At 27.4% G+C, this 18,465-nt stretch overlaps 1 protein-coding gene across 1 annotated transcript in view; it reads left to right on the forward strand.

The window, feature by feature from the left end:
* The first annotated feature begins 7,698 nt into the window (after window positions 1-7,698).
* The window catches only part of LOC123301175 (protein gooseberry-like), a 37,203-nt gene continuing 26,436 nt past the window's right edge, over window positions 7,699-18,465 (forward strand). The window contains exon 1 of the mRNA XM_044883908.1: window positions 7,699-7,753. Coding sequence (XP_044739843.1) covers window positions 7,699-7,753 — 55 coding nt within the window. The remainder of the gene's footprint in view (window positions 7,754-18,465) is intronic.

Below are 18,465 nucleotides of genomic sequence, written 5' to 3' on the forward strand. Positions count from 1 at the left end.
AAGTGTGTGCGTATCTTGTGATCCTTAACTTACCTAGTAAAAACCCATGATTATGGGAAATTTTCATTTTTACCTTTCATACGTACGAAAAATATTTATTATTCTTCTTGAAACCATCTGTATATACCTCATCATTTGCTTAGGATGCGTTGATATACCTGCTCTTGTAAACTTCTAATTTCTAACACCTCATCGAATATTTTACAAGCCAACTTTCTCGAAAAATTTTGTTCGTTTAAAGAAATAGAAAAACTTCTCTAAAACGATTGACTACTAAAATATATATTGTGCTCAGATTAAATAATCTACATCGTGATAATATTTTTAATGACTCCTTAAACTGCATCAATATGTACTAGATTTTTATGGGCATATGGTAAATTAATATCTTTAAAGTATAAAATGTATGAACATATTACAGAAAAAAAAACGAAATTAATGAAAAATTTCATAGCAAAATAATTAAGAAAAAATTATTTAATTAGAAGAAGTACTAAAAACGTAAAACATTTTAATATGAATATGAGAAGTTAAATGTTTTGTAACATTATTTATTATATTAAATAATTATATTCATAAACATTTGCTAATTACCATAGATAATTAACACCAATGTTGTTTATACAATATTATTGACAGGATGGTCCATGATACGTCTAAAAAATAAATTAAATAAATATTGTATGCAGACTATTTGATACATGCCTGGTTTGTTAGGAAATTTGACTGTTAGTCCAGTAAGCTAGCTCGTCTTCGACTAAACCTCCTCATCAATGACCAAACCGTTCCTCCTTTCCCGCTTATAATCTCCTTCCTGGATACAAGGCGATTTTTTACCTCTAAATCAATTCGAATCTGTAATCTATGTTAGATGGAAGATTCATTTATAATCAAAGCAAGCTTAGCCATCACCAGAATATAATACAAACAATCTCTATACATGTCCATCTAAACAGCTTGTGTGATAAGTCCACCTGAGTGAGCTACAAACAGTAAGCAGTGTTTAAGACGCTAGGCAGACACACCTAGAACGTGTTTGTAGATTTCTTAACTCATTCATTAACATAAAAATGGTCTCCAAAAGCTCTACGGAAACTTCATATAACGTCAGTACCTATCATTAATAAAAGATTCGTAGATTGGACTGTTGGTACTCGATTTAATACTTATAAGCGTATTAAGACTTTGGTTCGGTTTTTGGGTTTTGATGAAGAAGTGATGAAGTTTTCATTTTCGTCGACAGTCCTTATGACTTTCTTTTTTACTTTTTTTTTGTTTTAATAAAAGGCAAAAACTTAACAACTAATAGAAAAAAATTATTTTTCTGATAATTATAAAAACAACCAAAATAAAAGCCATCAACGATTTGTTTTCATCTCTATCTGGCAAAACAGAATTTAGAAATTCGAATTTGATTAATTAAGAAATGGACAATTTGTAGCAGTTTAAAAGGGAATTTTCTTAAGAAAAAGGTCTCATTTAAAGAACTCTTCGTATAACGGATGAAAAATTGATTTGATTTAAGTTAAATGGTTGGTCAAATGATTTTTACTATTTATTTTTTAATAATAACATAAGAGGAGGGAAAAGAAATTATTCAACTTTTAGAGACTGATAGCTTGTTTGGTTGTAGCTGAAGTTTTGGTGAACCTCCAGACATAAATCTGAGTTTCCTGAACAAAAACTGTATCACCTGTCGGGGCTCGACCCGTCAATCTTTAAAATATTTATTACGTTTTATTATGATTATACAAATATCTCCATGATCAACTCGTAATAACATTAGATCGATGGCCGAATAGCCTAAGTTATAGTCTACACATCTAATAAATTATTTTTTACTGAGTGATCCTGTACTCTTTACGTAAATGATGTTTTAAATTAAACCATATAATGAAAAGGACCACTTTATATGTACAAACAATAATCGTTTGAGTAATGACAAAAAAATCACATCCAATGATGTATAATAAATATTAGGAAACGAAAAAGCGGACTAACATATAACTTAGTTTTTTTGTACGCCCACCCAAGCTGTTGAATGATTTCTTTACTTTAAAAATTGTAGCTAACTCTCAATTCTTAATGACCTGAAAATACTTTTAACGCCTAATTAATAAATAAGTAACGGGTTTTAATTATTATTTTAACTATATGTATATGTTTTTCTTGCTACATTTTTTTTTCTCTCTTAACGATTTTTTAAAACGTTTCATATTTTGTATTTTTCTTAATTAAATCATATTTCATAAAATAATAAAATTTATTAGAAAACCTTTAAAAAAAAAGTGAAATAAGTATAGTTGATATTATATTTTTGTATTTATTTGAAAAAAGGTGCAAAAATTCAAGATTTTGAAAGAATACTTATCAAAATCGATTAGAAAATATGTAAAGAATTGTAGTATTGCTTACAAATATTTTACCTTTCACAACAAATCTCAAAATATAGTCTGAATCAATCAGCAAATAGAACATAGAAGATATAAGTTCTCCTGCGAGTATCTAGAGGTTGTTTCCCTAAATTTAAAAAATAATCCAAGTAGTGCTCAAAGATATGCATAAAAAGTTCAACTAAACTTAAAATTTTTTAAACCATGATATATTTTTTAGTCAAATGTTTTAGCAAATAATTAATTTTCTTGAATTTCATATGACATTCTATTCAAAAAATAAGAAAAAGTTAATGTGAGCAAATAAATTTATAAACTTATCGCTCTTGGGCTTATGTATACATAATTAAAATCGGATATACCCATGATAACACAATTCTAGCGATTCTTATAATACAAAATTCCAAATGCAATCAATCCAAGTAGAAGGTTTTTAAACGGAAAAACGTATGACAAGGCTAGAACACTTCGATTTAGTGAAATTATACAGAGAGATGACTTGGAGAGCAAAACAAAATTTCATTAAGACCAAAAAATCTTGGTGAATTTAGCAATTTTAAAATGAAAATTTCTTTTGAGCACCAACGAATTCATGAAGAAAAAAAAATTAAAACACATAGATTATTGTGGTTTATCGCGATGTGCCAAAATTGTATTCGTAAAATATTCACTCCGACCACAATAAATTTTGGCTGTTTCGTTGTCAAAATTTCAATTTCTGTATCGTTTGTTTCTACCAACGTTAAATACAAATAATAAACCATTGTAATTTTTAAATACTTTCGAAATTAGTTCTAGTAGTTTTGGATATTTGTATAATAGTAGGCGCTTATCTACAGTCGTAAATTGTCAACATTCATATCCTCGTATATGAAACCAAATTTTATACTCTATTGTATAAACTATTACCAATACAAACATTTTGCTCCTACAAAAAAGGAAGACGCACTTAATTAAACGGCTATTAATTTAAAGCATTTCAAATTGTTTATTTTCATTAATTATAATATTTATCTTAATTATAAAATAGACGACCTATTTACAAAGGGTCCGAGTACTTTTTATATTACAACCGTGCTAAACTTTGATTTTGTTTGAAGAAAACCGACCGCCATTGTTTCCATTATAATAATAATTGTATTTGTACAATTTTTCAAGAAACCAAAACATAAAATTATTTGGATTATAAAAAAAAAAACTTTCATGTGGTACGAAAGCTGGCAACGTTTTCCAGAGTTTATTTTAAGACGCATGAATTTCAGATATTTCATTTTTGATTTGTAGGAATGAACTTAGGTAGGGCTGATGTAGTCTAACATCTGAAAGCTGTTGCGTTAACTAACGCTTGATGCGCGCTAATAAAGCAATCGAATTTCAGTCTGGAAAATTAAAATTTAAATCATACTTAATCATAATGATTTTAACACGTTTTTTTGAAATTATTATAATGATATGTGGCGCGGTGTTACCATCAGGAAATCTTTTAGACAGTTATAATTTACATTGCTATATTGGCATGAAAAGTAATTTTTGCAGCGACCAAGTGGTCTTCATCCTTACGTAATTTTAAGAAAAAAAATATTCTAAATCCAGACGTTTTGAAATCTATTTTTTCGTAATATTAAGCTTTTATTTTAATATGTTTTAAAATTCTCATAATGCGAGTGCTGCCGAGGTACTGACTATTTAGGAACAAATCCAGTAATCGGAACACACCTGATTTTTATTGAGTCCCAGTTTTCGAGACTCTATTGTATCGACTTAAATTGTATGCAAAGAGTAAGTTTTGTAGCAATTTCATCAGCTGTTACCTCAGAAAGTTGATGTTTAATCGTAACATCAACCAATGATGTATAAAGTTTATTTAGAGTAATAAGAAGCAGCTCATATGACGATTATAGCAGCAAACTAAAGGTTCTGGATCCGCGTCGTCTTTAGATTGTAAGAGTTTGCTCTTACATCTGAAAATTTAGAAATCTAAAATGCGAAATAAAGCCAAAAGAACTATGTTTGAGAGTTTATTCCGCAATTATGTGGAGTACAAACAACAGGCGTTGCTTAGGTAATGTTTGTCTACAAAGCAAAATCGCATCTATCGAATGTACATACATTCGATAGAAACGCAAATACAATGTCGCTACAAGATAAATAAGGAGTTTATAGTTTCGTAAAATCAACTTTTCATGATATAAACTGGGTTTATCTCGCTAACTAAAAAATTGAAAAACTTTTCTCAAAATATGGTTACAGCTTCTAATATTGACTACGATGTGGAAAATCCCTAATGGTTATGGATGGAGAAATTGGTGTTTGGAAATGCATAGGCTGTAATATCTACTTAAATATATATTTCGATGGGCTGTTGTGCATATCTTACTCTTGATGTCGTTATAAAAAATTCTGACTCAACCTAATGGAAATTAAAAAATTTTCTTCATTATGAATATCTATTTATCCTTCTTTAACCTTTCATAATCATTCTGCAAGTGCCATTGCATAATGGGAACAAACACACAATTATTATACGAAACGATACAATACGAAAGCTATTTTTTTAAATTCCTAGAATGTCATTTTACATTCTTTGACAAATATTTTGCGGTAGTGCATATCTCACATATTATATCCACCGAAAGTTTATAATACTCTGGGTAAGGAATTTTTCATTCTATATTCTATTTTCATTATTTTTAAAATGCAAATAATATATGTGCGATTAGCTTCTATTTGTATATTTCTTAATCTACAAAATATATACAAGAAGTGTAAGTATTGAGAAAACTACAGTCTTAAGCGCATAAATGCAAAACTTAGAACTTTTTTTATAAATTTTATTCTTTAGAATTTGTTAAACGATCAAAAAGTATTTGTTCGAAAATTTAAATGACATATTTTTTGGTCGGAAATTGTTTTATTTTTACAAGAAATATTGAAACTGTCTTTGAAATTAAGTGTGAATTGCAAAATTTCATTCTATTTTGGTTGATTTTTTACGAGTTTCTGGTTTGTTGTATATGCATTATGTTAAGGATTCTTTTCAGTCCAGAAGTTTTTGAACCTAGAATGAAAAAACTTAATTAATGAAAGAAAACTCTAGTTTTTTACCACATGTGTAAATTTTTGAAATTTAACCAACTCTTGTTTGTGATAATTATAAAATCTGTGTTTAAAAATAATGACAGCAGCTTTTTATGGTTATGAATAATGTACGTTAAACGGGAACCTATCAAATAAAACAATAACCAAGGCTAAATAGGACGACTTTTCAATTATTAAATATACTTTCAATGTAGATTATCTCAGCCAAAAATATTTAAAATAATACATATTATCATTATTATTTTTCTACACTAGCTACTAACATTAATAATTCTACCTTCATTACTGACGAAATTTTCATTACAAACTAGTATGTGACACATTTTCTAAATATTTAATTGGAATACGAAAAAATTATTCCATATGCTTAATAGAAGACTTTCAAACGTCAAATATTTTTAGTTTTTCATTCCCTATAACCAAAAAAATTCATTTAAATTGCAATTAAACTATTTTTTTATGAACTACAACAGTTGGATTAAAATAAATTTAAATGCCTCTAATTTATTTAAAGAAAAAGAAATCGATGTCGGGATATTTTGACGGCTTCAGAAGAACGTTCATATTTTCCCGGTAATGCAGAATTGAATAATTCCTACAACCAAAATTCGTTTAGAATAAAAAAATGTCTTCAGCGTTCATGCAAACCAACGTATTAACCTTAATTTTTATTTTTAAGGTTCCTCAAATGAGTAAAAATTCGTTTGAATATCTCAGTAGGTACATACCTATAACAATTTAAAAAAATGTATTTTTCTAATACTCCATGCATTGAGTAAGGTTTGTTCTATTTAAAAACTCGATGTAAACATAGCTTCTTTAATAAGATAATAATTGAGAGTTTATTTTGTATATTCGGAAAGAGGAAACGTCGACAAAGAAAATCAAGTTGACGATTCAATCGAAGCCCAAGGAAATTTTAATGGTATATATCTTTACACTCGTATATTAAATTCTAAAAATCAAGTATCACGGTAAATATCGAGTTTTTTAAAAGATAGCAGCAGGTACGGCAAATATCTTGAAAGTCATATTCCAAAAACACTTAACTTTTACTTTAACTTTACAAATTCTGAATATTCAAAAGTTGCCATATAGTGCCCTTTATGTTCGAATTTTGTTAAAAATATAGTTCTCAATAATTTTGGCCGTAATTTTTTCCCATTCCATAACTTAACTAACATGTTCTGCAAGTTTCCCTTATCTTTTATTAAAATTTCCCTGGAATTGATTCCCTGGATTACATTATTCGCAGAACAGCTTGTGATAATGGTTTCTAATTAATTTACATGAACTTGTTATGTTGAGCTCAAAAATTTTTTTGGAAATGAATGAAAATTGTTTCAAAAAGTGAATTTTCTTTCAAGGCAACTTATTAGGCAAAATAACCATGCTAAATCTTATCCTAAAACTTTGGAAAAATCGATGTTCGTCCGATTAAATTTTCTACTGACTAAACATTAATTAAATATAAAAATATCATAATATCGGAAAGGAAATAGCAAAAAAAGTGATGTATTGATCTACATAAAAAAACTTTTTGGATACGAGAAAAAAAAACACATTATTAATAAATTCATAAAAAAAGAATCTTCCAGTTCGGAACTTATGAAAGAATGACCTTAGAGTCACCCTAGACGTTTAGACTACAAGGGTGGGCTTCAATGAATAAATGTGTGAATGGGAAACAAACATATAACCCCCCTCAATTTAAAAAAAAAAAATATACATAAAAATCATGACTCATAATGAGAACATTTTAAAAACACCCGCCTTATTTCTACAACATGAACCAATCAGGTAAGAACTATTAAATTCAAAAGAAGCCGCCGTGTCCAAGCTACATATTTGAAGGCGTTACTGTTTCCACCTTTCTTCTAAAGTATTATTTCAATAAAACTTTACTTAACTTTACATCTCAAGAATCTTAAGTCCTGTTCAGTGCCTGAGTAGTATTCAAACTAACACTATCATCGCCTGATTTCTTAAATTGTATATGCTTTGGTAATTGTTATCCTTGTTAAGGACGAAGTGTAACACAGTGTTTAAAGGTCATAGATAGACGAATTAAAGTGGAATTATTCTGTTTGTGCACAAATTAAAACAGTTTTGTATAAGAACTTGTGCTTACTTTTTTTCCGACGGATTTTATTTTTTAGTTTTTTAAGTGATTTGTGTCTTTTTTTGGAGCGGTTTCCAATTGTCAATGGCAGTTTCAACTTTAAATATGGCTCCATACTTTACCGGATATCCATTTCAAGGTATGATTTGAACTTTTTTTCGAATATTAATAAAAAAATCGAAGCTATTCAATTTTATTACTTTTTTGTTTTTGTTTACTTTTAATCATGCATACGATATTCATTTACATCATGGCCTTTTCGATTATAATTGATGTTTTTAATATGATACATACACCGTAAACTAAATATTGAGAAATATCTGGTCTAGTAATCTTAATTAAATTCAATTAGTTTGTTCAAAAAATCGTTTTCTATATACAGAAGAAAACAATAAAATGATTAATATTTTTGCGGCCAAAGAAACCTTCAACTTTAGCTTTAACTTCTTACATAATATATCTAATAGATTTTATATTCATTATTATTAACAATAATTAGTTTTTTTTTAACCATTAATAATTTATATTTATTGTCATATTTGATGGGTTGTTTTCTTAAGTAATAAAGTTGTTTTAAGTCATAAAATTGCATTTTTCTTCTGCTAAACAATGCGTAATGACATTTTATATCATAATGGTTTATGATGTAAGTTTATTCGTATTTTATTTCTTCTAAATTGTCCATTTGTCAAGAGAATATACTTAAAATTATCTTATAAGGTGTATTGTTAATAAACTGATTTTTACGATTTATTGATATTAAAAAAGCCCGATTAGTCATATTGCTGCATAAAAGTCATTATTAGATAGATTATACTCGGGTGCGTCGGGACGGACTGTTTACTATGGGAACGTCAGTTTTTCCGCAATGAACTTTCTTGGTATCATTTAACAAATATCAGCAACGTTTTGCAAAAAGGTATTGAAATCTTCATTTGTGAAAATAGAGCGTAATTTTTTTAAGCCTTTCTACCAAGTGGTTTGAATAGGATTCAGCTAGCCTATCAAACTAATATCAGCTACTATCATCAACTTCCAATCATATAAAACAGCGTAAGAATTAGTCATTACCTGATTAATGATACTTTAGGATAACGATTTTATAATTCTATGTTCTTGAAATTTAATTCATGTCTAAGGTTTTAGAGTACCTATCAAATTAGTAGTAAAAAATCGAAACTTCGAATTAAGATTTTACTAGATATTAACAGGTAGAACAATTAATAACTATAATGAAAATATGATTGTCACTCATTTGCGGTAAACCCATTCGGAATTATTCGTTGCGATATGTTACGTATAATTTCTTATTCTTGTAGATGGCAGAAAAATTTAAACTATTGACTTATTCGTTCTTAATTCAAATAAAATAGTAACGAAATATTCTGTTTTTAGCACTTATATGTGGTCATTTAAGACGAGAGTCGCAAGCATGAAATTTTGTCTTAATTATTAGGTCTATAAAGATTTCACTTTAAACTAAAGCTTTTTGTCCAAAATTTATGGCATCGGTATAGAAACAAATACAGATAATTGTTTTTTCTTAATAAATCGATTACCCCTGACTCCAGCGGATTGGAGTAAAGACCGTCAAAATATTTGATCAATTGTCCAGCTGTTCCAATGTTTTGATTATTCCGAAATTGTTATGAGTGTTGGGCAAAATGGTTCTTATTAAATTACCCTTCATAAAATTATTGACAATAAAAGAATGGCAATACTTACGTTTAATGTAGAAACGTTTAAAAAAATAGAGCTAATTAATAATATTTTTGACATAAGACAAGATTTTGATAAATAGTTAACTTTCGGAAATTTTCAATAATCTCAAACAAAAGAATCTATAAATAAATATTCCAAGAATAAATCTGATACAACATTTCAATTATTTCAAACAAGAATTAACAATTTATTTCAAACAAAAAATTCTTATAATCTCTCTTCAAATTCTCCAAAAACCAATCAATATCTAAAAATTAAGAAGAATCGGCTCAGCAAAAAAAAAAAAAATCATCCAACAAAGCACAGAAAAAAAAAAATCATTAAGAAGTAGATAAAGTAGATACCTATATATTAATTAATAAATTACTTAATTATTTAACACACAAAAAAGTTATTTGTGGTTTGTTCCAATCAACAAGTAATATTTCATTTCATAAAAGAAGATGACCAAAAAGAACAAATCGAAAAAAAAAACAACTAATGATGTTTATCTCTCTGGGTATTGCCGCTTATATGCGATAGTTATAGGTGTTACTACAAAATCACGTAACGTGTTTGTGTATTATAATACCTTATAATATCTGTTGCCTCTGTAAAGATGATGAAAACAGGCATTAGTGAGATCAAAGAATGCCGACACTCAATTGCTGCGGCCCAGGGGCTGAGCGGGACGTGTACTGTTCTTGTGTGTTGTATGTATATACATATATGTAGGTATTTATAATACATATGTACCGACTTTTCATTTTGTTAAATGTCCTGTATAACTAAACCAAAACGCCCACAAAGAGAGCCTACACGTACAAAACATATACATACGCATTGTATAAGAGATATATCTGAATATATCTCCTTCACATATGAGAGATTGGTATGTTGTACTTTGGGAGAATTATTTTTTTTATTGATCTTCTCCAATAATAATATAACCAAATTATTTTTGAAAAACTTTCATCATTTTGTTTTTAATTCGTCAAAAATGAGAACAAAATTTCGCAGAAGTGTTATAGCGCTGCTGGCTCCTATGCTACAAATTTTTATCGACTCCTATCAATATCATCATTGGTACTGACTTAGCTCTAAACAAATATACGGATGTCACTGTCGCGACATCATTATAAAAATCACCGACGTGTCATTGATTCAGCTTAACTCAGCTTAAAGTTGAGTGTCATTACTCTCAAGATTGTGCTCATAAAATTTGTCATTACTGCACGTAAGAAAACTAAATCAAATAAGTGACAATTTTTTATTCATTTTTAATTCAAATAACTTTTCACCATTCTATATTAATATGCATTTTGTTAAAATATATCTCCTTCAGGATAAATATGGTGGGAGCGCAAATAAATACATAAACACATAGCAAGGCGATATCTTACTATTACTTATCTGCGTTTCCACCATTTATTGCATATATAGTATTTTGTCTTAAATTATCCAATGTTGAGTTCAACTTCCTTAATTTTTTCTTTCGTAAGCCTGGCTCCTGGTAATATATAACCTACAAAAAATAAGAATTAATGAAATTGTTCCATCCATTCACGCAGGATGCGATGACCTAGGGAAATAGAGTTTTATTTGTATATACATATATAGATAAATGTTCTAACAGAAATCTGCCCGTACGATGCCAGAAATAACTGAGCTACAAATTTAGCGATATTTAGCTGACCTGCGTTATTTATCCTCGATGACTGTATAAAATTTTGCATTAGGAATTTCAATTTTGAATACTGAAAATGGTGGACTGCTTAAACAATAGGACCAATCTAATTTATGAGCCCTTGTTTAAATAAGTGGGTACTTGTGTAAAGAATTACTATGCTTGTGATCATTTTAACGTGGTATAAGCGTTACTTTTTGTAAATTCATTTATACCTCATCAGACTTAACACACTTGGTGTATATAAACTACTATTTCTAAGGCAAATAAACTTCGACAGACAAATTTATCAGGCAAGTGAAAAAAACCAACACATCACGCCGGGATTTAGATAGATTGTGCTTTAAACTATTAAGCCAATTAATTATTAATATTCAATAATTTATTTAGCTTTGAGAATTCAAGAAAGACTATCATATTTTCACAATTAGTATAAAATTAGCTATATATTATATAATTTAATATGTATATTATAAAATATATAGTTATAATAATTATAATTAGCTATTGAATTAATTATGTGTTTAAATAGTACATATATTAAAGTTGAATAGCCATCATAATATGTAATATTTAACTGAGGTTATCTTTATTAATATTTAATATATACCTAAATCATCATTTTGATTTGACTTTTTAATAATAATCATTTATAAAGATGATATTATTATAGCTTCCGTATTATATCTATATTAGCTAAACCAAATCGTGATGAATATGCTCTTTAGAGATAATACCATCAGCTTAAATAAATTTTCCAATTAAGATTTCTAAAAAAAAGTATGACAATACACAGTGGAGGCTTTAAGGTTTCCTTATCGGCCCTAAAACTATAGTTTCAATAACCCCCTCTCGAAATTTGATCTTCACTCTCTAGATTTCGATAGTAATACGTAAGTTTAAAGAAATTAATGCGTATAAAATATTTTAAATTAATACTCCGGGGGGGGGGGGTCTAGTGGGCTTTGCTGCTTTGCCCACTTGTAAAATCCACCACTGACAATACAGCAAAACAAGTGCATTACTTCCAAATTACTATTAATTTAAGAAACATTTTGGCAAGAGTTCTATTAAATTTTGCATACTTGTACAAAACACTTATTATAAAAAATAACAGTTTAATTAATAAAAAAGTTTACTTTTTGTTAATTTAACAAACCACGATTATATTTTCGATATGAGCTATCCAAAACTTGTTTATAAAATTAAAAGTTTCAAGTGTACAATATATCATCGATTTATTAAAATTAAACGATGCAATCAATGGTTGTATTTGCTTTATTTATCTAAAAACAACATTGTTCAGATGTTAATCAACAGCCCTGGTTTTTTAATTATTTTTCCATATGAGCATTTTCAATCGTTGTCAAAATTAAATTTATAAGAAGGAATATGACCTGTTAATAAACTGTAGAAAATTGTATGTTTTCTTTAAATTTTTTTCCAATGTTTCTATTATCCAAACTTTTTTTGCGTACATCCAAATTTGACACGCAAATCTTACCATGTTGATTCGTGATTGGACTAAGTGAAGCGGTATCAGCAATGAATTGATAATTTCAAATTTTCGAGTAGAATGCAGTATCTTTCTATTATTACAATAAAATCACAAAGGTGTTTATTTATTTTAAATACATATTATTTTGTATTCAAATATAAATTAAACATGATAATAAAAAAAAAACACATGATCATCACCAAACCAATGAGATGATAATTATAATTAAATAAATTGATATTTAGTTTTATTTGTTGAAATTAAATGCATTTTAATTTCATCCAGATGTGTTTATTTTTGTGTGTGGTACCACCTACCAAATTTATTATTTTATTTAGTATAGAGAAAGCATTCAAAACAAAATAAAAAAATATAAAATATATATACATCATTCAACTAATAAATGAATCAAATGACTGGTTAAATGTTTTATCTTCAAAAAATCAACAAGCCATGGTTCCATTCTATCCAAAGAAATTAAATTAATTAATTCGTTTTGAAATCACATGCATTAATCATTTATTTGTTTTATATGATTAAATTTGGTGGTGGTTAAAAATTGTTCTCCATTTTCACTATCAATAATAATCGGTTTCTACACAGACGGGAAATTGAAAGAAACACGATTCAAAGGATTTTCTTTGAGTATTATAAAGAAAGAAATTCCATAAAAATCAAGTATCAAAAATAAATCAATTCGATATAGCTCTACATGAATCAATTAAAATCAACCCTATCAAAGCATATTTTTTTAATACTCAACTATTAGTTTTTATATTTATTATAGATGGAGAACTAAAAAAGCTAGGAAATTTTACTCACTATCAAGCCACATGATAGGTTGTCATTTACTCACTTAATAGGGATCATTTTAACGTATATAAAGGGAATCATTTTACCCGTAACGACATGTTTGAATATTGTCATAAAAACTGACCTTAAAATTTATTTAACGCCTATAAAAATGTATTATAATTGTTATTAAAAGTCAAGTTATAAAGCAACCAGCCAGCGAAAACTTACAAAAAGGAAGAAATTTTACGTTGAAATTTGTCTTACCATAGATCATAAGCAGTAAAATTAATATTTTTGCTATGAAAAACAAACAAAGCTTATGCATCGCCATTCGTCTTTGTTGGACGCTAAATTTAATAACGTGGAAGCCATCTGTCGATAAATATATTAGATGGCTCTAACGGCTTAAAACAACACGGGATCATTTTACCATTATATAGCTATCTTATGTTTATATAACTATCAATGGCCGTGAATTTAAATTCGAATATCATAGTTTTTTCAGAAATAGAAAATAATTTTCGTCACTGAAAAACATGTCTTACTAGAGTTGTTACTGTTACCGTTGGTTAGAATCTAAATGCATAATAATTGAATGCTAACAAAACAATAGTACAATAAAATGACGTAGCAGATGGTTAAAGAGAAAAAATACTCTTATACAATTTTTAAAAAAACATTTTCAATTAATTTTTGAAACCATTTCATTTCCATTTTAAACTAACTAAATATAAATATTAACAATAAAATATTATTTAAATTCAATTTGTCACTTGAGAAAAAAAAATCAATTGAATTACTTTGCCGAATTAAACTATTTTTTGATCTAATAAATATATTTACCGTGTGAATGTTATTTAAAAAAGAAACACAGAATTTATTTGTCGGTAACTGTGTGTTTTTTTTTTCACTATTCTTAATAAAATATTCAAAATACTGTTTTTTTTTTTACTTCTTTCGGTAATTTGATACAGTTTGTTAATTTCGATCTGGTACTTCTGTGTATATTTTGGTTTGATTCAACAGACCTGAACTTTCTTTTTGTTATTATATATTTTTTAATAAAATTCTTTACCTTTTTTATGAGATTTTAATAAATTAATTTATAAAATGAAACAATATTTAAAAAAAACTAAATTATTAATTTAATCAAAATATTTATTGGAAAAAAATTATCAATTATTGTTTTTAATAACAGAAATTGATTTTTGCTTTCCAAATTTTGTTGAAAATTTGATACTTTGTCAAACATCTGTATATCATATTTACATTTTTTAAATCAATTTAATTAATTAAAAAATATTTTCAATTAGTTTTAGTTGATTTAAAATGAAAATTATAATTTGATAATAATGCTAAGCTCATGCACCTACTTGGACGTTGAATAATTGTCTATAGAAATATATTTAATATTTACTACTCGTAAAATCGTAAAATTAAAATATTACCTATTGAATACTAACGATTGTTGATTGCAAACAATGATTTTATTTTATTAATTTTCAATAGTGATTAATAATGGATAATTTATATTAATAAGTTTTTAAAATTATAAGTGTATTGAACCATTTTAAGTTGCATATTTAAATTTTACCTGGAATTGTTTTTCTCAAGACAATCGAAGATCATCGAAGTCGTAGGTCATCGAATTGTAATCGATTCAAATAGTAGGTACTGGCAGAGCATGCAGTTCATTAAAAATAATGGAAAAATAATGAATGTCGCCTCAATTTAATAAACATTCGAAATTTTTCAGAATTAAGCCTATCATCTGATAATTGGAAAACGAACGATTTAGAATTCATTTTTTATCAAAGTATTTTACGTAGTTATTCGATTTAAGGCTCCTAAAAAGGGCTAAAGTCAAAGCTGATCATCCAACAACCTGAAAATTTCAATTTTTGAGCCTTTGCATAATTTTTAAGTTACAGCTAGTTTTTACATTTGCTATTGGATTATCTTTAGTTTCAATGTCGTCCTACACAGATAGTCATCAGACCAGTCTCGAAACGGAGTTAAACCTTGCCCTAGAAAGACAATTCTCAATGTGTGAAATCTACTTTACAGAAATGCTTTGACAGCAGTCACTCAAATTCTCTGGGTTTGTCTCTCGGGCAGAGTTATAGCAGAAGTGGTCTGCAGATACCTCGTTCTTTTCTTATTAAAATAAGATAGAGTTGAGATTCGTCTGAAACCTCAGAGTGGTTGCGTTAACTGCATTTATTATTGTAAATTCCTGAAAAAACATCGAAAATTGCTGATATTATAATCTTTTTCAAAACCAGACAGAAGCTTGATTTCTTTAATAGCGCCCATTACGCGTTAATTGGCACAACCGCTCTTAGCTGAAAGACGTACTTCATCTCCACCTAACTTTAACAAGAAAAAATTATCTGAAATGCATCCGTTCAAATCGTTTGCAACACTCGTACCATAATTGGAAAGTACGATGAAAAATGAATTCTCAGTAATTAATCGAAATTACTTATCTAAACACCTGTAGCGGGTACAATAACACGGCGGTATTCAGGACAGTTTATAATATAAACAAATAAAATAAAAAAAAGGATACTTAAAAATAAATAATAAACCTATAATCACATACAATAACGAAGAAACCCTCCTTTGTTACGCTTTTTAATTTTGTATTATGTTAACTAACGATGACTCATCATGGTGGCTACAGCTACTTGAATTACATCCAACTGTTAATATTTTTATCGATAAAAATATGGAGCAATGAAGAAGATGCTACGATATAAACACGATCAGAGAGCACCCACCTTATGTTGGAAATGATATCCGTAACAATTCAGATCATATAATAAAAACTTCTTCTTTTTTTTTGTAATTCCATCGAATCTAACCGAAATAATAACTAGGATTCGACTACGTAACGTAACTAATTGGTTTACACCTTGAGAATTTAATGAATTGAAGTTTTTTGTTGTTGTTGTTGTTTGTATATGTCGGTATTATATGATAAGTTTCTGTCTATACAAAGGTATAAATGAATTTTGTGCTCTCTTGTAACCTGCTGGTTTTTGATGGATAAAATTGGTTTTTTGAATACGATGTATACGTTGCGCGATTTATTTTGAAAGGGAAATAACTTATTAATTTATATATCAATTCACTACGTCATGGAATTCTTTTTGTTGTTCAAGTTTAATAATCATATTTCTTCAGTTATTATTTGCCAAAATAACAGATAGAATTATTAAACTTTAACTTCTAAAAATCAGGAGTTTACGTATAAGCACGTATGTTTATAGATTTACAGTTCTCGACTTATTATTGTATCGCATTCGTAAATGTAGGGAAATGTAGCCATAATCGTACCACTTTACCTTAAATAGTCTGTTCATTAATCAGATTTACCTTTTGAAATTTTTTTTTAACCAAATGATAGGGTTTATTAGCTTAGGGCTCATCAAAGCAAAAAATTAAATTATAATTAATTTTTATTAATATTTTTGCGGTGCACCAGATTTCGTAAATGGTACTCGCCCATATCATAAATAGACTCCGATGTTATAATAAGGAAATCATTGATTTTCAAAATCAAACTCTTTCTTGTTGATTACAAAATAAAGTTAATCATAAAAATGCACCAAAATGAATAAAAACTCTAAAAAAACGCACGTTTAAATAGAAATTCAAGTATACGATTAAAGCAACTCTGTATAGGTACTATTTCGGAAACTCGTAGTACAATTTAAAAAAAAAATGAACTAACCTCTATCATTTATTAAAAATATTGTAGAAAATTATTTTCTCATTTAGCCGTCATGTAAAATTACAATTTTTAACAAAATTACTGATTTATCATATCCTTTATGAATTAATCGTCAGTTTTCTTAGAAAAATACGCACTTTTAAAAAACTATCCGGTACGATTTAAACATCGGTTCACAACCTGTTCTCCCCTATGGATTTTTGGTCATCAAAATTATTAAAAAGGTATTTTTATATAAATCCAAAACGCCAATTTGTCTAGTGTTCTGTCTAGAATATTATAATTTAGTATCATTAACGAGAGTTGTGAATAATAAATTAATATCTGAATAGTCTTTTTTACCGGGAATAGTTTATTTTTAAATAAAACAATCTTTAAAAGATGTATATTCTTGGAAGAATAACGCAAATTAAAAAAAATTATTTCCCAGAAATATAAGATAAATTAAAAAAAAAATTAAATTAAAATATCATAAAATAAAAAATCTTTATATTAAATCTTTAATTTTTCTTAATTAAAATTTTTTTGCAACTTTCTTTTTTGTTTCTTCTTGCGTACATCCAATCATTTCTCTTTCTGATCAAGATTTTATAGCGATGCACATGCCTTGATAAATATTAAGTTCAGTATTTAATAGAATTTATACATATTACACTCATATCATTGTATATATTCTATTATTAAAAAACTCCTTGACTTTCCAACGCTTCAACCATTTTGTTACGAAACAATTTTCAATGACAATTACTCTCACCCATTTTTCTTCTTAATGAGAGACCAAGTCACATTTTTCGCCTTAACGGGTCGACAGTGGATAGTTGTATAGAAAATTCGAAGGAAGTACCTGCAAACACTTTACTTTCTACTTCTATAGAAATTTTATCTTTATGACAATTTTGAAATGAATTTAGAACGAGGTCATTTCCATCACCGTGGCAATAAATCAACAATATTTCTGCAAATTTTTAAAAAAATATTTCTTTCGTTTTAAGGTAATTTTTATTTTACATATTAGCAATAAATCACGGCAAAAATAATAATTTTGAACTTTAAGGAACAAATAAAACTACTTGATAATTAAATACAAAAACAAGAAAACTATATGTTTCATTAAAATAGAGTTGATATGGAATCGAATCATTTACGCTTTAAAAGATTAAGATAATACAATTATTCAATCATTTTACTTATATTTAGTAAACCAAAATACAATCATTTTTATTGCTTATATGGTTTTATCTTAAAATTATTCAAGAGGTGTAACAAAAAAAAAAAACACGTTGATAACTTTATTTTCTTTTATCGAAAAAAAACTTCATTGACTTAAAAGTATACGATACCGATTATTTAAAATTCTAAATAAAACAAAAATAGAGAAATAAACGTTGCCAATTAATTCGGTTCATTAATTAAACAATAAAAATTTTTGTT

The sequence above is a fragment of the Chrysoperla carnea genome, chromosome 5 (assembly GCF_905475395.1).
Source record: "Chrysoperla carnea chromosome 5, inChrCarn1.1, whole genome shotgun sequence".
In the NCBI taxonomy this organism is placed as follows: domain Eukaryota; kingdom Metazoa; phylum Arthropoda; class Insecta; order Neuroptera; family Chrysopidae; genus Chrysoperla; species Chrysoperla carnea.